The sequence below is a fragment of the Spodoptera frugiperda genome, chromosome 13 (assembly GCF_023101765.2).
Source record: "Spodoptera frugiperda isolate SF20-4 chromosome 13, AGI-APGP_CSIRO_Sfru_2.0, whole genome shotgun sequence".
Taxonomy (NCBI): Eukaryota; Metazoa; Arthropoda; class Insecta; order Lepidoptera; family Noctuidae; genus Spodoptera; species Spodoptera frugiperda.
This window is the reverse complement of record NC_064224.1, coordinates 6,351,247-6,373,755: the sequence shown is the minus strand read 5'-3', so window position 1 is coordinate 6,373,755 and position 22,509 is coordinate 6,351,247. Positions and strand designations below refer to the sequence as shown.

The following is a 22,509-nucleotide window of genomic DNA, read 5'->3' as shown; positions in this document are numbered from 1 at the left end:
CCACTGTTGCGAAATTGTGCCTCAATTATTTAATGAAAAGCAATTTCATACAATTTTAAATTAAATGGAAAACGGAAGCTTTTATACGTTTCATTTTAATTTTAATTGGTATTGTGTTTTTAATAATTATTATGCTATTAGGGGTTCGTAGTTGTATTGTTAATTGTTATGTATAACTTAACATTTTATGAAATTACTGGTTCGTGTTAGACTATTATAATGTACTACAAAAGTTACAATAACTACATTAAAGAACAAATAAAACAGAAGAAGTCAATGAAAGCCTATTATAGTATGAGTCTAATTAACAATACCCTGATATAAAACTACGAATTTCGCAAATTCGCACGATAAAACATGAATAACTTAATTTCTCTTTCTTAGAACTTATAGCGCAACGGTCTAAGCTTAATGCCTGTTAAGATAAACTTAAGTAGCTATTCATCCTTTGGAACAATAAAAAGCATGGTCTTCACATCCAATTAGACGTGGTTTTCGACTTAGTAGGCACAATACATGGGTACCACTCCGTACCCACGTATATTCTGCCTATTTACACCTCTATCAACTTAATCTCGAAGTCAACGACTTAGAACGGACGCGTTCAAAATAAATCATGAGAAATAAATGCGTTCTCTTCCATGTTTTATTTATGTATTAATTATAATTAAGTACATAAGGTACAGGCTTGTTGGATGTAAATAATGTTGCTATTATTATTCTTGATGGCTTTGTGTACTAACTGGTATGTATCTAGTGGAAAGATCTATTGGTTTATTGTTTGTAATTTTTCTATATTACTTACTAGTGTACATTATGGCATAGTTTATTACATACGTACAGACTAGCAATACTATAGTAAAAGTACATTGTACTCTTTCGAAGTTACATCAGATCTTCTACAATACTAATTCTTATATGCATGCATAGCGTCCTCTTATATAAGTTTGTACTTTAAATATGTACATAATAAAACAATAAATCCATATACTAAACTTAACACATACACACCAAACAATCCAAAATGGGCCCCACCCTACAAGGGACTATCGTAAAAAACTAAACACCTTTTATATAAACAGGGCCAATTAAAAAATGGCCACCTGACCTCTCACAGACCCTATTAGAAAACATATAATATCACATAATTATTTTTAGACCGTTACGAAAAAAAGTAATTCAATTGATTTTAGAATCGATTATGTGTTATCTAAATCAATATCGGAAAAAAAGTTAAGGTGTCATGACTCGTGTCTATGGGAAACGATGGGTATTGGCGCGAAACGTCATGCAATGTTGGTTCGTTGAAAACTTTTAAAGATATGGGTAATAAATCAATGGACCTTGAAAATAAAATAGAAACTTCTACCTTATTGATTTTTCAAATTAATATTTTTCTAAAAAAAAAAACCGAATTACTATAAAATTAAATAAAAAAATTACAGTTTGTTATTTGCTCAATTAATGAAGTAAAACAGTTATATTTTAAATTCCTTTAAAAAAAATGTTTTTCGTCTTAGAAATATTATTTACAGGTAAGTACTTACCAACTATTTATATTTGAAAACGGTGCCAAGTAAAACAGTGAACAGGTGGCAAATTTTCTAGAATTTCTCCTTTCAATTTAACAGCCTTACTTCAAAGTCTATCCGCACCTATGGTGTTTTATGGGAGTTTAAAGAGCCATCAGAACGTGCAACGTTGTCGGTTGTCCGTGTTGTCATTCACGGTAAAAGTGGTGCTAACCTCTCTAAATAGATTGCCAGACCGACAAAGGGAATTTTCTTTAGTCTAGACACTGGTTACCAAGAAAAGATGGCTGAAGTGATTTAACTTGTTAAACACATCAAATACTTAATCGTAGTTTCCATTAAAACTATATTCGGCCCTTTCCCTTTGTCGCTCTTTTGGCAAATTGATATTTAATTCCTAATTAATCTCTACTCCAAAATTAGACAACCTAGTCATTGAAAATAACAACGTAATAGTATATCTCCAGAACTTAAATTACGTCGTCCTTTTTTTTCGCAAATCTTAACACTAAACTGCGATAGGCCGGGTCACTGCGACCGAGTTTCATTTTTAAAATAACACCGTGCACAGCCGGCGGTTTATTTACAAAAAGAGGCCTATAATTCGGCACTCGGGGTGTTGGAGGCCCGTCAAATGTGGGGTTATTAAATAATGACCCGCTGCCGAACACGGGTTGAACAGAATATGCTTTTGTAATAATCGGAAATGTTTATTTGATAGAGTTGCGGTTCTGGATCAACTGTTGGGGGGACTTAATTGAATTTATTTTCATGAATGGTACCTATCTGTACAATGCAGGTTTTTATGGGTGTATTGCGTCGTATTGTTTTGTCATCGTGTTTACCTACAATATTTTTAAACAAGGGATATTAGGATTTAAATAATCAAGATGGCTTTACTGAAATAGTTACTGAATATGATTTGCACAGACATATTCAGACTAATAAAATAACTAATCATAACAACGTCAAACTATCAAACTAAAGACACTTCAGTTGCGTTAAACTGTCAAATAGTGTCAAATGACTAACAACAACTGTCACTGTCAAAGTCACTACCAAAAAGACAGAGCTAAGAAATAAAAAAATACGAAATGAAATATGGAAACGAAGGACTTTTATGTCTGACATATCAATTAAATAACACACACATACACACGCACCCACACACACACAGATAGCCTACGTCAGTGACAGAGATGGTGATGGAGCTGAGATAGTATAATTAAATTAGCCGAGTGATCACCTGTCCCTTTCTGCTACAGTATGTGAGAGAGAGATAGGTATATGCACCTTGCACCGTGAATTAGAAGCTTAATTAAAGGTGCGTATGACAGGATTGAGGTGAAATTTTTACATGTTTTTGTGATGCAGGAAACGTTACATAATACTCGTATATAGTCTTAGGTAAAAACCTTAGATATAGGTATAGATAATGGTTGAAACTAAGATTTACTAGCTATTTAATTTAAAGTATCATAAACTACAAAATTATTTTATTAGAAACAAATCATTATAAAGACAATCGCAATGGAACACTACCATAGCGCATCTTTAAAATTAAAATGCAGTATTAAAATGAATTATAAAATACTCCATAATAAAACCCTTTTTCAATTGTTTTTTAAAGCCATTCAAGTACATTCCAAAATGGCGAATATCGAATTATTGACACCCCATTGGTTCTCAATTTAATAAAGCGCGGCATTCACAATCAATTAGTCAGCATTTCGTTTTGAAACTGGCATTATTCGTGTAAAAGCTTACTGTACGCGCCCTTCGACGCCGGGTGCCTTTTGAGCTTATTTTTTACATATTTTTTTCATAATAGGGGTAATATAAACGTGTTGGGTCCGACACCTTGGAAGACCCCACAGGCCGCCGCATAATTTGTGGGATAATAAAATATAATAATTCCCGGCCCCGACTGTTACTGTCGACGGGCTCAGATGATTCGATGACGTTTTTTGTCTTGTCTATGATTGTAGAACGAGTTGTATTTATGTTTTAATTTGAAGTGTGTTGTGACGGAAATGGGATGCGCGGTGTGATTTGAATTAGGAATTGGAAGGGTTCTAGTGTTGCCCTTTAGAAGTAATTCCGCTTGATTTGAGAGGATGATTTTTATTTTTTTTTCTCTACACTTAAATGATATCGTTTCATTATTGATACCAAAGTTGAATATCGATTTTATAAATGCTTTCTTTCACCGTTTTTAGGTTGATAAGTCCATGATGACACAGCTACTGATGATTTCCCCTGCCTACCCAGCGTGTCTTCAAGCCTACCACGGTTGAGCTCCATCACATCACGGTCTAAAAGCCATATCTGTTCATTATGTACATAATTACAAGTACATACATAACATTAGTAGGTACAATCGTAAATATAGCAATCAGCAGTAGTTTAGATTGCATCTCAGTAATAACTCTAATGTTACAATATATACCAACGTTTGTATTATGTATACTTATGTACTGGAATCTGGTTATTTACTACGGTAAATCTACGCATTATCATTATTACGACCTTGTAGGGTGGCTCGATTTTGTACACAATCACTAGTCGCAGAACAATATCGTATAGATACGTACCTAGCTGCCGAATAATTACACATTTTTGGATTGAAAATTACCAGTGAGGTCGCAATTTGAAATGTAGAAATTGAATTGAATTATTCTGGTTTAGATAAGAAGTCGAGTCGAACGATCATCGTATTATGTAAATGTTTTCAAAATTGAATGATAGGCAGGTATTTATTAGAGGAAAACAATTATGAGTTGTTTTAAAGAGAGTATCAAAGTTTTACAATACATTGACTATGGATAACGGTGCGGAGAAATATTTGATGCATAACGGCTAGTTTCATAAGAAGGTGTGTTTTAAACATAGACACAACTAAAGCGTGTGCGAATTAGAACCTTACTTTTGTATACCTAATCATTTCTAAAGCTAGGCTGAGCTTCTTGAAATAGCTTTCTTATATTATCTACATTGATGACAGGCCACTATTTTTCTTACGTTTTATTACGCTACAAAGAAACCTTATAAGCATTAAACTCTCTACAAAAGAAGAGCTTCCACATCCTCATAATTATCACGTATCTATCTCATAAGATACGCATTCATATAACTCTCTAATAATCATATAAGCATTACCCAAGTGTTCTAATGTCCCGCAGTGAACAGGGGATGTGTAAAAAAATATTATTTCCGTTCATACACAAGAAATGACTTCCTCAATCAAGCGCTCAGTGTTGCCAATGACAAATGACCATTTTGTTACATGTTAATCTCGTAACATATGGAGCATAGACAATTCCCGCCTTTTCTATTTCGAATTTCGAAGCGTTTTTTTTTCTTTCGCCTGTTAATCGTAGTGATGTCTTCTTTTGTGCCAGCACAATAGCTTTTTTGCAATGTCCGTGTAAATTAGTGTATAGAGTTTTTCGAAAAGGATCGCTTGGTGAATGATGTTTGATACTTTGGGGGTCTTTAAGAGCTCATTGATTTGTTCTGTTGCTGCATTAAGTGGTTAATTCTCATAAATAGCGTTCGTTATTAGTGAATGGGCGTTAATTTAAAATGCATTTGGGGTAAATTGGATTACAAGGGGCTCTGTGGTAACTGTGGACGTCTTTTGAAGTTATTCTGTTGTGTCATGAGTTTTACTAATGATGCTTGTGAATATTTTAGAAAAATGTGTGGTATTTTGTTGTATTCACTTATATAATGATGTAGGTACTGATTCTGCAATATTAATGCTCCTATGATTAAGTACCTACTACATTACTAGATGAACACAATAGACAATATAACATTACGTCACAAAGATTATTTCGAAAACGATTACAACCTTCGCAGATTCATTAATACCAAAGACAAATTAAAAAACAAAAAGTTGACGCTCACTAATGACAGGGCGCGGGCGCGTTCGGTTCAGGGATCATTCAATTACAAGCCGCCGCTCTGTAATCATAACACAATCATCTATTTCGGCATAACACTTGTGTTTGTCGAAGCGACGTCTTCATCGATAGCTGTCTATGGTTAAATTGATATTGCATTGTTGATTTCGTGTTGGCTTGTGGGATTTTGGGACAACGTTGTTGAATCATAGTTTTTTTAAAGAATTTTTTATAGTAGTAAGATATTTCAGGTCATATTTTTTATGTCTAATCTAGGTTTAATATAATATGAATATCATCACGCTTTATTACTATCTGAAGGAGCAGACAGTACCTTATTATGTGTAAATGTAGAACTACTTATGTAAGGTAGGGTGCCCAATTCAACAATTCAAATTGGTAGTAGCCAGACCTTCGGACAAAAGATAAGTATTCTGAAGCGTCAACCAGCCTCTTTACAATATCTTTGTAAAGTATCCTAACTCACGACTGCGATGAGGATTCCTTTTTTTCGACGATCTAAGTTTGTTCTTATTTTCTTGTTAGGTATTTTTAAGTTATAAATAAAAAAATACAATTCATGTAGCTATTGAAAATCTAAGTTTTCTAAAACTAACTACAATTAAATTACCCAAGTAAATAGGAAAACGTTGGATAAATAACTGTTTGAACAATTAAAAACATAAAAAGATCAAAACAAAACGTTATGCGTTATTACTTTAATATTATTATCTTTTATTTTCGTGAGAATAATTACCTAAGTTATTAACGTGATAGCTAAATAACTTTAAATAAAGATGTTGAAACGATTGTCACTAAACCTATTTAGGTTTATAACCAATTATAACTCTTAAAAACATATATTTGTTATGAAATTCCGATTAACGGTAAAAACTAATTTTCAAATATTAATTAAACGGGTATTTTCTTTTGTTTTTATGTTGGCAGTTAAACATATTATGGTATCTATCTATCCGTAGCTTTTATTAATCTTTACATTGCATAAGAATAAAAATCTGTCGGTCGCGTTGTCGTAAGCGCAATTATCGTTTCCCAGGTTAGGATTAAGCAAATTCGGCTAATACTTAGTAAAATTTGTAGAGAATTTATTATTGTATAATCGCAAAAAATACCTTTGTTCATTCATAATATTGTCTACAGTAGAGACATTGTTCACAGGAGAGTATTTGTCTACAGTAGATAAATTGTCCACAGGAGACTCTAGGGCCAACATCATCAAGTCATTATCAGTAGATTTCCGTCCACTACAAGACATAATTTTCTCCAATAGCAAGCCGACCTGACATTTGGCTTATACCTAGGTAATAAGTTAGGTACAAACATGGCCACTGAAATACAAATAATTCGTTGGTATACCCCGAAGTATGGCGCACAAGTATTTTACAATCATCAAATACATATTAACTGGAATAGGATTTACTCATCGCTAATGACATTTCAATCAAAAACGAATAAATAAAGCATTATTTAACTGAAGTGGTTTAAGTATACATACACACTTAGCTATTTGTTTTACAGGTTGAATAAAAAAGTATATAAAAAATCGTTTATATTTTGTTTTATGCTTTTCGACCATCCAAAAGGAATGCTTCTGGTTATTACCTACTTTGTTTCTTAACGTTCTAGATTAAAATGATAGGACTTTTTTAAGTTTTCAATGTATTCAAAATATGTCCTTTTTTTAAAATGGAAATCATCCAATGACTTCTTCCGCCTTGGGCGAGGTGAGAGGGAATGTCAGACTCTTACTGACTAAAAACCACCTCATTTCTACTCCTGCTTTTCGAGCCGGAGCCCCGGTAAAAGCGCTAGGTAGCCCGCAGTATATAAATATACTTAGAATTTCATTAAACTACTCTTAAATAGTATTTTTTTGCAAACAAGCAAACGTATCACCAATACAATAGAACTTCTATGGTGTTAGGCAAAATTAAATTCTCAAAGAGAAAGAATACAATAGAAAACGCAATCTCAAAAATGATAGACTAGACATTTTCAAGATTCGTTTAGCCATGGAACTTAGAGTTGCCATTAAAATTAGCACAAGTGACTGATGACCAGCCAATTAGTCCTCAATGATGCTAATTAGTGCAATTAATCCGCTTATAAACAATACATCAGCATTGCAACCGACCGATTCGAGTTCGAATCCGGGCCGGGCAATAACGTCCCGTGCCAAAATGGACGAGGCAATGTTTAGTTTATTTATGCAACTGATTTATACTCATTTTGCTATAAATATAAGTCGTAATTAACGTTTGTTTAATTATGATAATTAATGATAGGAAGAAGTGTAATAAATCGAATCTCAACTGATAGATGAAATTGGCTGTATCGTGAAATATTGAAAGTAATTTGTTGTAATAATTAGCAGTAAGTACTTAGTTAAAATTTTCCAATTTTTTATGATTGTATGTATTTTTCTACTGTATCTTTATAGGAAAACTTCGTTCAATGGACTTCATGTTCAGAAAAATAATTTATAGAAATATTAAAGACCAACAGTTTTCATCTGGTTGGAAAAATGTTTCCCGAGATTTATACCGTCCATAAATAATAACAAAAAATATGTGTTAAAAACTCGGTTCAAAATAAAAAAAAAAACCATCAAAACATTAACAGAAAAATGTCGTCCACTTTCTGTCACCATAAAAAATTGGAAAAAGCTCATGTGCATTTTATTTCTTTTCCGTTAGCAAAAAGTGCTGCCAATATGTATTTTAATCTAGTAATGGATCCGTTAAATCAGAGTTAGTATTGTTCCTGTTGATCAAAAACCTATGCTAAACATAGCAAAGAATAAAAAAAAATCGTCACGCAATCAATTTTTTCCTTTTAATGTTCAAATTGGCCATTTAAATGAGTGTGTAAACAAAAGGAACCTACCTCCATTGTCAGGATTATTGGCTTCGAACGTCTTGCTAGTCATGTGGAACAGTGCATCGAGAGGAGTGTGTGGTGCTGCCGAGCCCTGCTGCGGCGCTCGCCGGGGCTCCGAGCAGCAGTCCGACGCAGACGAGGATCTCTCGGAGGCAGAGTCACAGCACTCAGCTGGCGCCATATCTCTCGGCCTCAGCAGCCCCAGAGCCGCCAATCTCCATCTTTCTCCATCCAGCAACGCAGCACCAGCCAACCGCTGCAGCCGCTGCAACCTCTCGAACCCTGACGCATCCCACGGACGCACTATACGCGGCGGAGTGCGCGGACTGTGAGATAAAATGTCCAAAATCGAAAAACTCTTCACACCGTCCCCTCGTCTTTCCTCTGCTGGCTCCGAAGCCATCTTCAAGCGCTTCAGCGGTCTAAAATAATCGTGAGGTGAAGGAGATCGCGACGGCGCCGGCGATGGCCGACCAACACTAATATCGTCCTCAGAACAGCTGTGTCCCGACATCGACTCCTCCTCCATTTTCTCAGTTCACAGATCCATCACACAACAGTCACAAAATATTTCGGAACGTTCAGTTGATAGTGTTTATCTCACAAAAACATGAAGCTAACACGAGATACGGCTGACGGCTCGACGCGCCTCGTTCAACTGACGTGGCGGGTGACAGCCCTGGCTCGGGCGGTGAACGAGGGCGTGGCCCATTAGGCTGCGGCGAATGGGAGCAGGGCATTTTATTGCGGGTGGACTGCGATTGGCTAGTGTGGGCTGGTGAGGCGCGCCGGAGTGTCACACTTGCCTCTCCAATAAAACTTTTTAATCCGGACCTGGATTGGGGGGCGAGATTCGTGGTGTGATTAATTTAGGTGCGCGGGTGGACGCGGCGCCCGGCGCGGGGTTGGGGGGGGGGAGACGCCGGTTAATTACCGGGATGAAGACGCGAGTCTAACTACTCGCTCCATTATTTAGCGTCGATAAGGCCGACATTTGTCACTGGAGAAATTGCCACTTTCCTTCATTTATAGTTCATCGGTTAATTGTCTAAACTCGGCTTCGTCCACGCCGACAACAGTCGTTGGCTCCACAAACTGCTTATTGGAGGGAATTTTACAGGTGTTCCATTAAATTGCTATTTGATTTTCCTTGTGATGTCTCTGCCGGTCTGATATTAACTGCGACTTGACACTGCAATTGACTTGACAATTAAACTCACTGAAGTGTCATTATGAGATAGTTATTGCTTTTTATTTCCCGATGTAGGTGTTCTGTGGACAGATCTACCAGGTAGTTATGACTTCTTGATAGTGTCTCTTATCGATCGCTGTTGTTTCTTTTATTGCCTTATTTTTATTTTAAAATATTTTTAGGTATTCTTTATTTTTTTAATAACTTAAAAAAAATGTGTAAGTAGTTTGTATTTTTTTATAATTTTGTAATTTCTTATTAGGTTGTAGATTTTCTGTCTCAGTCTGTAGATTTAATATTAAGGTTAAAATACCCACAATGCAAAATAAAATTGATTTCGAAAAAAACATAATTTTTTTTTGCTGAAGCAAAATTCTGAGATTTTCGATTAGGTATAGCACAAAATCTAAAATAACAAAATGTACCTAGTATCTATAGTTTCCCTTCATTAACTACTTAAGTAGGCACCACAGTAAGTAACTGTCTCTCAGGAATAATCTCCATAATTTTATCTCCAACTTGAAATTAGGTACCTACATATTTTGAGTCCAAAACAGTAGATAGGTACCTACTTCTTATAAAATGGAAATACCTACACCATCACACCGTTATTATTGGCGGCCATTTTTGTTTACTTTGCTCGAAACGTCACGCACTGCGCCCTTTGGGGTGACCGGTGTGGAAAAATTAATCTAATTTGACATTGAGTTTATTTTTTTAACGGGGCACTGACTGGCTTCCATTCAGCCTTGTATTTTTTAGGGTTGGGGTAAGTGTGATATTGCTTTTTATTCGTTTCGGGCATTATACTGATAGGTATAAAATAAATTAGATTTCCTACCTATTCTTGGAAAGAATCCGTATTATGGGGTTCTTAAATTCAAAGATTACTGTATTCTCTTGTATGTTTTTCTATAAAGGAATGAAATTCAATTTCTGCCTGATTTATCAAAGTTTGAATCGCTTTATATGCATATCCATATTTTAATGGGATGTGAGACTTGTATTATTAAAGTATTTAGTGGGTTGATTTTAATTCTAAACTTCTTCAATAAACTTTACGTTTATTTACCCATTACCGAAAAAAGTCAATAATAGAGGAAAAATCAAACAAATACTTAATTTGGCAGTTGATTAGCATCACCGTGAACCGTGACAGATGTAATTAAGCATTACAATCAAATTGTTTTATCTCATAGGTCGGCAACAGCTAAAGGTTTATTCACCTATATTTGTTCACCAGTTTGCCCGTGTTATATATTTGTTTATTATTCAAATAAGAATGAATCTTAAATGTAGAAATGACCGTTCTTTCTCATTTAACATATTTTGATAAAACATACTTCAGTAATTTTATTAGACGGGTTAGTTATAACAAATAATTATTTAAATATTGCTTCTGCAAACACTGCATGGGTATACATACACATTTACCTAATTTCAGCAATTACCTATTCCATTAGCAATATTTGTGACAAATCGAAATCCATTTCAATTTTACCCCACACACAAACAAAGAGCAAGTAATAAAATCGAATAATCATTTTAATATCTCAATAAACATAATGAACGAACAAAAACAATCAATAAAACAAACATTTCAACAGTTTAATCCATGTTATTAGTTCCGACATTATTTCCCATAAACGCGCGACCGGAACCGACGCCATATTGCGCGCTTTCCCGCGCACACCGACCAATCAGCTTCGATTTCCGCCGCCATACACATTGATAGTATTAACTGAGCAATTATTGATATTTTTCTATTATTATATTTGTGCTGTGGTATTATTTTTGTCTATTATCTATAGTAGGTTGTGTTTTAGATTGAATTAGTTTTTCGTAATAGGTAGATAAGTTGACTTTATAGAGTTATTATAGGAAAATGCCCTTTTATCTGTATCGGTTAATCGGAATAAGTACTTAGGTTTGTATTAACATTAATTTCCATTAGCTCTCCGTTTTGAGGTATTCCTGGAATAATATTTGATGCGTGAGTGCCTTTACCTACTTAGACACGAAAGTATTTTTTGTCAACCTAATGGATTAATGGCGGTGTCCGTCACGGATGAACGAATAAATACCTACTGATGTTTTTGTTTGATCTAACCAAAATAAACTGTATTTACTTTATACATAAATATTAAGAAGAAGAGAAGTATAAAGAGCTGTATGATGAAAACAGGTGTAAATTATGTGATACAGTGATTTAGTTATGTAGGAATCTTATGGATGGTAAACCAGCAGACAAGTCATCTGATGGACATGGACAGTGGACACCCGCTTCATCAGAGGAGTTGCATTGCCAGCCTTTTGGGGTTTAGGCTTTTGAGGGTTGTGACATTTGGAAGATAAAGTAGGTAATAAAATTTATACTTATACTATGTCGCTATACCTACCCATTAACCGACGAGCATGCATGAAAAGACTGAGAGATAATTTCCACTTCCCTCGGTGAATTTAATACAGTACTTGCTTACCATCAATGTATATTAATTCTCGAAACACAATACTATTTCGCGACTTATCAAGTAATCCACCCATTTTTTTATGGTATAAACCGGTAAACGAGACGCTTCACCTGATGGTAAGCAATTGCCGCCACCCATGGACACCCAAAACACCAGAGACATTACAAGTGCGTTGCTGGCCTATTGCGGGTTACGAATTTAAAGGTTGTTGGGGAATCGGGGATAAGGAGGATAATACGGCCTAGGCTAACCTCACTCACACAACGAAACACAACGAAAGCAACCCATTATGTATGAGTCACCATCGAGACATTATCTGGGCACAGAGACTACAAGTAGGTACTTACTTACCTTAGTATTTCCTAGAAACCACAGATACAATGTAATGTATGGTTTCACAATCATCATGACCATTGAGTTCGTACTGAGACTAAGTACATAGTAAAGTACCTAAGTAATCAATGTGACTTCAACAAGTGAAGTTACGAATCCTTTTCAAATAAATCATAATATATTCTTTATGATTTATGAATTATCATATCACTTAAAAAGGTGGAATATATTAAAGCATTAGCTTTATAGGTAACGTATTAATTTAGGTACTAAGTAGCACCTACGTACCTAGCTGCTGGTGGTAAGCGCGCCTTATTTTATTTTTAGCCGTGATTGTCCTAGTTCAGAGCAAAGACCCTTCTTTCACTCCTCTCTGTGCAGAGCTTTCTGCGGCCAATCCTTGTCGTAGGTGTCAAGTTCGTCCTCTTTCTGGGCCTGTCGCGACGTCTGTTGACGTTGAGTGGGCTCCACTCAGTGGAGAGTTTTGCCCACTGCTTGTAATAATATAAAAAGTAAAAATTATTTGATGGCACACCTACAAACACATCTTCTTCAAAGTAAGTAGGTAGGTACGCCAATATGTGCGCCATCCCCGCTGTATAGGTACCAATACGAACTACTAAGTAAACAAATCTTCCAGGAACCTCACACAAAACACTTTAAATAACAGGATATCCTCGACTAGAGAAAACAATTTCATTCTTAGCTACCACTACTTCCCCGCCCATTTCCCAGCATATTCGCGCGAACGGTTACCGTCTAGTGCTAATGTTCACAAATTACGTCCGCTGTTCACTTGTTTTCTTGCTTCCATCTCCTGTGTACACATCATTAGAAACTCTTTGTATTTGTACCAATGGAAGTGGGGAAATAATAACTTGTAAGTGAGTAGGTTGGTACTAAGGAGTCTGTTCTAGGGCAAGGAAAGTTCTTAGAAAAAAATATGTAAGGTACTTCGTGTAATTCATGTTTTACGCATATAGTAGATAAACTCTAAGCACAACATTACAGGTTATGAAAAATATGAGTAATAGCATGTAATAGAGCCCGAACTCTCAGATCTTTCTTAAAGTATAAAAGTTGATTTTTTTGTACATATATATGCCTCCTGTATAGGTCTAAACAAACCCAGAATATAGAACCTGGATCGTGGTGGCTTTGGGAGATAACGCAGTAAAGGTGAGTAAAATGTGGAGAAAAGTTTTATAGCTTTTATAGTTTAAGCAAGGCCTGGGAGTCGCAGGTTTTTAATCTATAAATATGTTAATCCGAAAGAGTGTTTAATGGCATGTAGTTAACCTAACCTAGATACTAGATATTTCCAATTTTCTTATACAATAAGTATATTAAGTACCTAACAATTCTACATTATCAAAAGCTCAAAAGTCACTTCACTTACAAGGAAATACAAACACGGAAATCAAAAAAAAAAAACTTAAACACAAACCAAACCCACCATCTGCGGTTGCCATTTATATTTCAAATTTGGAATCGCATTCAGCCAGCAATTATAAAAAAAAATACCCCAATTTTAATGAATGACGTCTCCATTGGTACCCTGTCGTTAGAGGTGGCGAACTATTTGGTTCAAATTGATAACGGAAGCTAACCCCCGGCTGTATTGCGTTGTATGTCATTAGGGTCTCTAGTACCCGTAGGCACGGCATTGGGTTGCGCGTTATTGTGGGTGGTTTTGACCCTACAGGATGATTTTTGTGGAAGTTGTATTAGTTTCATCTATGGTCTTGAAATATGAAAATGTCTCATGTCTTGTCTTGTCTATGAAATATGAAAATAAAATATCGATGTGATTAGTATGATATTAGGGTTTTAAAAATAAATTTACGTACATACATTAGCTCTCTTTTTCAACACTCAGGGGTTATGCTGATCAATAATGGTAGAATAAAAATTTAGTTAATTAGTACTACAGCGCATATTTAGGAACCTCCATAGATAACTAACTCTTCATCTATTTCCATGTAAAATATGCCTATGATCTCCACTTTAAACAAATTCAAAACAGGCCTTAAAAATTTCACATAAACCAAAAAATACCTCTAATATTTCATAAACCAAAATCGGGTCAAAACCGACGAACGTAAACGGGAACACGTCTAAATAGTCGGTAATTTCGGGTGCGGTCATTATGACACATCTTAATTTAGTTTCAACACATAAATTGTAATAAGCAGACGTGCCCCGAATGCGGGTGGCCTTAAGACGAACGAGCCTAATTCCCGCACAATAGGCATAGGTGATCGACTTCATTATATTATTATGTAGTTCCCAATCGTTTTTGGAAACGAAATATTATAGTATAGTGGTTTGGTTGTTGATGGAAATATTTTACTCGTAGCGGAATATTTAATGAAAATTACAAATCGTTCAAGTTTGCTTTTAGATAGCTACATTTTTAAGTAGCGAGCTTTTCTCCGTACCTATGTTAAATTCTTCAATACTGCGAGAGAAATCATATATTGAATGATTTACCCTTTTATACTTTATTTTAAAAAGCAATAAAAATATACCAAAAATCTGCCTAAGAACGTAAAACCTAAGTAAAAATCATATTGTCACGAATTACACAATTTCACATTAACATCGACTCCTCTTTGGTAGCTATACCTGCTATTATTTTCCTCCAAAGGTAGTACTTAGGACTATCATTCCATAACAAATTAGGTAGGCAAATATTCCTAAAGAAGCTGTTAAAAGTTTCATCATCATCATCATCATTCATGGAAAATGCATGTAATTTTCCGGATCGCGAACATTGTCTATGATGGATTTTTGAATTAGGTAATTTCAATCAATTTTTTGTGTTTAAATTTAAATTAGGTAAGTAGATCTATTAAAAATAAAGAAGACAAAAACAAGTTTAATGAATTTGACTGAAATATTAAGTAAGAAAATATATTGCGCAAAGTTGCGTGAAACAGCTTGTTCGAAAACGGTTTTGTCGCCATAATTTTATTTCTACATTAGTCTCAAATTTAAAATTTCTTAATTAATTATACATCTGCTTTGTTGATTCATATTGCGTTTCGAATTACGATAAAGTGGTTTCTATTAAGACAGATTCGATTTGCAAAGAAAATTATAAATCAATTGATCAACTGTGTAGGTGGGGATTAGGAAATTAATAGACATTGAATAGCTCTCTCTTAATAATTAAGATACCTACTTATGATGAATGGGAAACCTTAAAAAAATAATTCAAACAGCGCATTCGATTGAAATGTCAAACTTTTAAAATTGGTGTCTATGGCGACACTTTTTTTTAAAGAATATTAGGGCAACGGAAACAAACAGCCGCAAGGGTGTATTACGTTTAACGTTCCTATTTTGAAATTGGCCCAATTTCGTCATTACACGTCTTTATTTGTTCGACTCATAACGCGATGTGTGGCCAGTAATCGATTACTATAAGTGCTGGCTGGTGGAACAGGAAATAAATGTTTTTTTGTGCGTTTGAATTTAGAAGGCGTTTTTGTTTTTGGATAGTGTTATGTTTTGACAGTTAGGTGTAACAAAGTTATTAGGAAAGGTCGCTCTAAACAAAAGGTAGAATCTGAAATTGAGATTTCTCTCTCCAAATTCTAATTCAGCCCTTTAGCTTTTAAATAGATATAAGGGATTTTATAATTGAAATTTCATATTTGAAAAATCCTTGCATTTTAATTTACTGTAGTGTGTTGTGACACCTCGCCCTTATAAGCAGCGTAAGTTAGTAGTATAGATAGTATTAAAGGTAATCATAGGATCATGTCTCCTTATTTGCTCCTGATGTCCCGAAGCCTCGTCATTGTTACATTCGAGCATAAAGAAACATTAGTAAGAGAATCTAGTTACTTGACACTTAAAATAACTTTCACGGGTGTGTCGTAAGTACTACAAACACAAAATCGTACGTCAAAATTAATAACCACAACCAAAGACGAAAACAAACAAAATATCAATCACAGTAATACATTTAAACTAAAACGGTAACGAAATCGATTCCCGTTGCATCAATTACGGGCGAGTAGTAAATCGATGTAAACACAGCATGAATTACATTTATATTGCAAGTACGGTAGCTGGCCTAGGAACGCTGTATTACAGGGAATTGGAAACAAACGTGTGTTTGAATTGAACTGATTGCTTCTGTTATTGCGACAGTGGAGGTATGAATAGGATGGATGGAATATTTTTTTTATTTATTTTTATTTCTTAACCTTTAGGTTGATAATTGTTTGACGTTCAAAAATGCCTAATTTAGGATTAATTAAAATAAATGCATTGACTTTGATACTTGGTAAAGTGATTACAAGTATGACTATCGAAGAAGGGAGTGTCAGATTCTTACTGACTAAAAACCACCCCGTTCCTGCTCCTGCTTTACGAGCCAGAGCCCCGGTAGTCCGCTAGTCCCAGTCTAGATTGGGTATAGTATTATTAAGTATTTTCCTAGAGGATCTACTTTTGCCTATCTTAGGGAACTTTACTCACTGTTCCCTAAACAGACTTGTAAAAATATCAGTAAAGTAAGTAATAGACCTGTGTTGTCTTTTTATTCCAGTTTCTATATCAAGAATAGAGCGTATTCCTTTTTAAAAGGCCGGCAAACGCACCTGTAACTTCTCTGGTGTTACGGGTGTCCATTAGTGGCGTTGATCGCTTACCATTAGGTGGTGACCAGACAGCTCGTTTGCCCCTGATTCTATCAAAAAGACGTCGTTTCTCAAAATAACACCGCTAAAACATAACAGTATGAAATCCTAACTATCTTTCATACTGTTGAAGTAGTGTGTCGTGCCAACAACAGCCACCTCCACCCTTCTGTGTCGTTCGGCAAACTCATAAACCTTTTATGTATTGAATTGTGAGCTATGAAGATTAGATTATGTTGCCTTTTCTAGGTTCTATGACTTTATAACGTACTTTTAATTAAGTTTCAAACCTTATATAAAACATTTTTAATCAAGACTAGTACAAACTACATGGAGTGATTGTTTTGCAATGGAAATAATTTTAGTAAATTGAGTATTGTATTAGAAATCCTCTGAAATAGTCATCAGCTTGGTATTTGGAATAGTTTTCGATGTAATGATACTTAAAACATCAATGGGACATATCCGCCAGGATAATCTCAAACCGCTGTAACTCCTATAAAAGAAGTGAGATCTAAATAAGTACCAAGTTCCATACACAGACCTCAGTTAAAAATGATATAACAAGTTGGCAAGTTTTCACACACTTTTTTATAAACCTACTAAACGCAATGAGTCAAGTATATAATTTTCTATTAAAACTTGCCAAGTTATATCATTTTTAACTGAGGTCTGTGTATGGAACTTGGTAAAGGCTTAAAAGAGATCTCACAACTTTTATAGGAGAAGCCCAGTCACCAATATTATCGAACTTGGGTCCTTTCACATTTATGTTTTGGGTGGGATTTCATTTATTTTTGTAAGGTTTATTTTCTTTTTTTCTTATTTTACTTTACTTTGACTAAATACAAACCTTCGTAACGAATTTTAGGTCGGTACGACCATTGGAAGATATAGATATTTTTTTTGTTTTAGTTCCTTAGGGGTATGAATTTACACCTTCATTATTTTTAAAACCGACTCACACTTGGCCATTTTCAGATTTTTTCCTTTACCTTGACCTAAAGACCTACCTCCATGCCAAATTTCAAGTCAATACGACCATTGGAAGTGGTCTAGGTTTTTGATGAGTGAGTCAGTCAGTGAGTGTATAGTAAAAATAGCGATTTTCTGACGTCAATATCTCAAGACCTACAATAGGTACATTAATGAAATTTTGTATTTTAGATAAGTACTAGCTCTCAACAGATACTAGAAATTTCATATGCGTAGATAAAATATATTTTGAGTTATAGGTGGGTCGAACTTGGCCCGAAATGGTTCGTGTAATATAACCCACGGCCGGTGTGTCGGTTTTTTTGCTCGAACTTGGCGGACACACTGCCGTGTGTCTAGATACTAAGCTTTCCGACGACCGAAGACATCTTTTGGTTAATTGATACATACATTCATCATCGGTATCAATAATCCGAAGATCGTCAATCGTCGTCACAGTTCGTCAAAGTTCGGGTGACGTCGTGTGACATCGGGTGACATCGGTGGTGACACGTCAAGTCGTGCGACAAAGCGATGGGCTCGCCGACGACGTGGCTAATCATTTGTATTGTCGCCCTGCAGATGTTTCGATCACAAGGGTGACGTCGATTTTGGGCGGGATACATATTTTAGAAGCTATATTTATGATTTAGTATTCTTGGTATTCAACTTTGGTATGGATTTTTAAATTCTGTGTAGGTACCAAATACGAGACATTCAAGTTTGTAGGTTTCGCCATTTATTTATGCTTTGCGTTGGAACTTGTGGACGTTTGCCGACTATTACTCCCGGTAGATGCAGCCAAGAAGAAGCACGCCTTCATAATCATGACTTAAAAATGTCGATAGGTTGTACTAGTCTGGAAACATACACTTTAACAAGTAAATTAATATAATGTTCGGAATTCTTATTAAATTAAGAAACTCGAAACTTTTCATTCGAGTCGAAATGACAAAAATGTTTGTGTGTAATAACGTTATTGCTGTCATTAACATACATTTTTAAGAAGAAAACTTGCCCCTAACTTCCTAACCTCAAAATCAAAACAACCTCATTAACATCACCGAAAACAGTCCCATACCAGTCCTCCCATCCTCCAAACACGTTGCCACCACTCCATAACAATATGTGTCGGTTTAATTACCCGTGTCCGATGTACTGCATTGAGTGCCGCCATTATATGCCCTGATAGATAGACTTGTTCTGCGCCAGGATCAATGGGTAATTGTGACTCTATTACATTTATGATAGAGATATTATCGGGGGACATATTTTTTTGACAGCGTTGCGAGGCCTTGAGAAAGAAATGATCTAAGGTAATGCTGGTAAGGTTGGTTTCGGGCCCTGGTTTGGTTGAATTGGTTTTAGTTTTAACAATACTTACATATCTACATATTACTTATGTACGTAATGACATGGAGTTTGGAATTTAATAGTATTATTCTACTGGTTCTGGCTCTCCCACTCTTTGAAAAAGTGTGTGGCTGGCTTGACCAGAGTGATACCACGGTCTTATAGGAGGCCCAATTACCGGGGTGGAGGGATTCTCATTCTTCCCAATCCCCGATTCCGCAACAACCCTTAAATTCCTAACCCCCAAAAAGCCGGGAACATACCTGAACGCCTCTGATGTTTCGGGTGTTCATGAGCTGTGGCGATTGCTTACTGTCAGGTGATCCGTCTGCTCGTTTACTGGCTTATCTTTATATCATAAAAAAACATAAAATTACAGAAGCAGAATAAAGATAACATTCCTTCTTAAACACCTGAATAGGAGACCACACAAGTTGGAATGGCAGTGAGATGTAATAAAATTATGAGATCAATGCATCTGCTAATAAATTCCCACATAAAGGGACCTATAAACGAAACACTACTGCTAATTAATACGTAAGTGTCGTGTTATCGTTGACTAGTAAAGTTTCATACACTACTTGGCTTTTTTATTATAACTTTCGCGAGACATCCTAAATTCCAAAAAAATCTGCGTGGATCACACTCCACTCCACTCCAGTTGCTGCGTACGAGAATCGAACCCTTTACATGTTCCAAGTCAGCCAGTTATCCAACCACTGCACCAACCATGCAGTCAGGTAGGTCTCATCAGGACTCATAGTTTTACCCGAAATACGAGAACGAAAAGGGTTATTTTACTTTGAATCTAGGACTATTTCGATTATTTATAACACCATTCTTTATCGAGTACCTTAAAGAAACATAAGTACTTGTCACATAGGTATCTATAAAATCTAATTCTCACACGTACGAGTAGTTTTCTGTCTCCCTTTTTTAATGAACATCATAACTTTAGAACAACTGAATGAAATTAAATCATTCTTTATTTGATTTGATCCTAATGGCCAGAGCAAAACAAAAATAGGAAACTAAACAGCAAATAGAACCCAGTCGAAACTGGAGCAGGCTACTAGTTTCAGAGCTGCGGACTACAACGGGTTTACCGGGGCTCCGGCTCGAAAAGCAGGAGTAAGAACGGGGTGGTTTTAGTCAGTAAGTGTCTAACACTCCCTCTCGCCTCGCCGAAGGCAGGAGAAGTCATTAGATGATTTACCCCCTCAAAAAAAAAGCTACTAGGTTACACCACAGTGCAGTAGTTATTTTTTCGACTCCTTCAACCAATGCAGTCGTAGATATTCATTACCACCAGAGCTAGGATAGGAGATAGTCGCAAGGACTATGAATAGATAATTTATCGCAGATGCTAATGTCTCATCATATTCATGGGCAGTGCTCGGTAGTTACTTGCTGAGGGTGATATTAATATGTACCATACATACATTATCTACTGATAAGTCATATAGGTTTTATCTTGCAACGTCACGCCTTTCATCCCCGAATAGGCAGAGGTGCAGATTACGGCACGTAATACCGCTATACAATGTTCACTCACTTTTCACCATTTGTGTACAAGTCCCATGTAATAGGTGGTGAGCCTATTGCCATATACTGGGCACATTTCCAAACTCCGTGCTACTACTGAGAAGTTTTCGAAAGACCGAAAAAAGCCCAACGTTCGCGTTTCTAGAGACGATCCTCTGATTAGGCAAGCTATTTTTGCCAACAAATAATTGCAATAACCTTAAAATAATAAAAAAACACTATTTGGACTTCTTTATTTACTCATTTAATTATCTGTGCAACAAAATGGCTTCCTATCACATTGTTCTTGCATGACGTGTTCAAAAAAACTAACGATATTTTATGATGCATTGGGACGCAGTTTTCAAATGTCCTCGCTAATTTTAGCAGGAGAACATGAAAACGAGGTAGAAACATACAAACATAATTATCTTAAAGTAAACATCTCAATTCTGTGTGCATTGCCAAAGGACCACCTTTTAGCGCCTCCGTATTTGGACATTATTTAGTCTTCTTTACAGGATTACAAAACTTATTTGATTTAAGAGTAAATATGGCTAAAAAGGCAAATTTTAACGTACATTGCTGATTTTGTACAGGCTTTTCTAAGTTTTTGGTGTTTCAATACGGCAATGGATATCGAAATATAACCAAATTTGGATATGGTGACAATGATTTTAAGGTTCAATTTTGAGTGAATGTCGATATCTATCCATTCAGTCATCTGTCATCAACGGATGTCACATTATGGACCGTTTTTGAACCACAAAAGATTCGGGTTCCTTTCTAATCAGTTCTATTATAAAATACAACTCTTTCCAATTCCCTTTTTTTGTGTGTTTACAATCCATTACCGATTGTGTTCGATGTTTTTGTGTAGCACTTGAAGCAAACCAGCAATGGAAGGGTCGTTTCGACTGAGTTGTCACAGTTATTTGTTGGTGATGTTCAAAATAGATGATCAATAATACTTGAAGGTGTAAATTGACATTAAAATGCATTTGAATCGATGTTCGGTGGATATGAAACCTTTTTTGTATCGTTTCAGTTCGTTTTGGTAGCACAATTGTTAGTGGGACCTTTTTGGTTAGTTGACTATTTATTTTTGTCATCGATCTTCCGCTTCGTTTGTGAATAGACTCGGTTTTGAATCGAGTGATGAATACTGTCACCGAATTGGATGATAGAGAGTTTGTTATAGTATCTCGTCGGTGTATTGTAAAGAAGATAAACACGTTTTAATGTAAAAGATTAAGCATTTGATAGGATTACTTAGAGCATCAGCATTGGTTTAATAAAATTGTATTTCCTTCCTAACAGCAGAAGTTTCGACATTTAAATACCCTTTATATTAGTATTAAAGAGCCAATCATAGGTTCTGATCGTAGGTTACTATTTGTTTTATAAGGAGTGTGACATATTGTGCGTCCTGAAACATAAGTATTTAAAATGTCACAATATGGAGTATATTATAAACCACCCCGTTCCTACTGCTCCGAGTCGGAATCTCGATAAGCCGGCAAGGTCTTCCGAAACTATACTAATTATACTATTAGGTATTATAGCCATTAGGTATGGCTGCGGACTAGGTAACGCAAATGCGTTACCTAGTCCACAAAATCTGGGGTAAATACCCCAAATTTTTTAAGGCTTCTTATTCAATGT

At 35.6% G+C, this 22,509-nt stretch overlaps 1 protein-coding gene across 1 annotated transcript in view; it reads right to left on the bottom strand.

Annotated features, from left to right (window-relative positions):
- The window catches only part of LOC118270376 (homeobox protein BarH-like 1b), a 58,021-nt gene extending 49,012 nt beyond the window's left edge, over positions 1–9,009 (bottom strand). Inside the window, exon 1 of the mRNA XM_035585950.2 lies at positions 8,348–9,009. Within this exon, the coding sequence (XP_035441843.1) occupies positions 8,348–8,870 (523 nt within the window). The 5' untranslated portion in view covers positions 8,871–9,009. The remainder of the gene's footprint in view (positions 1–8,347) is intronic.
- Positions 9,010–22,509: the final 13,500 nt, after the last annotated feature.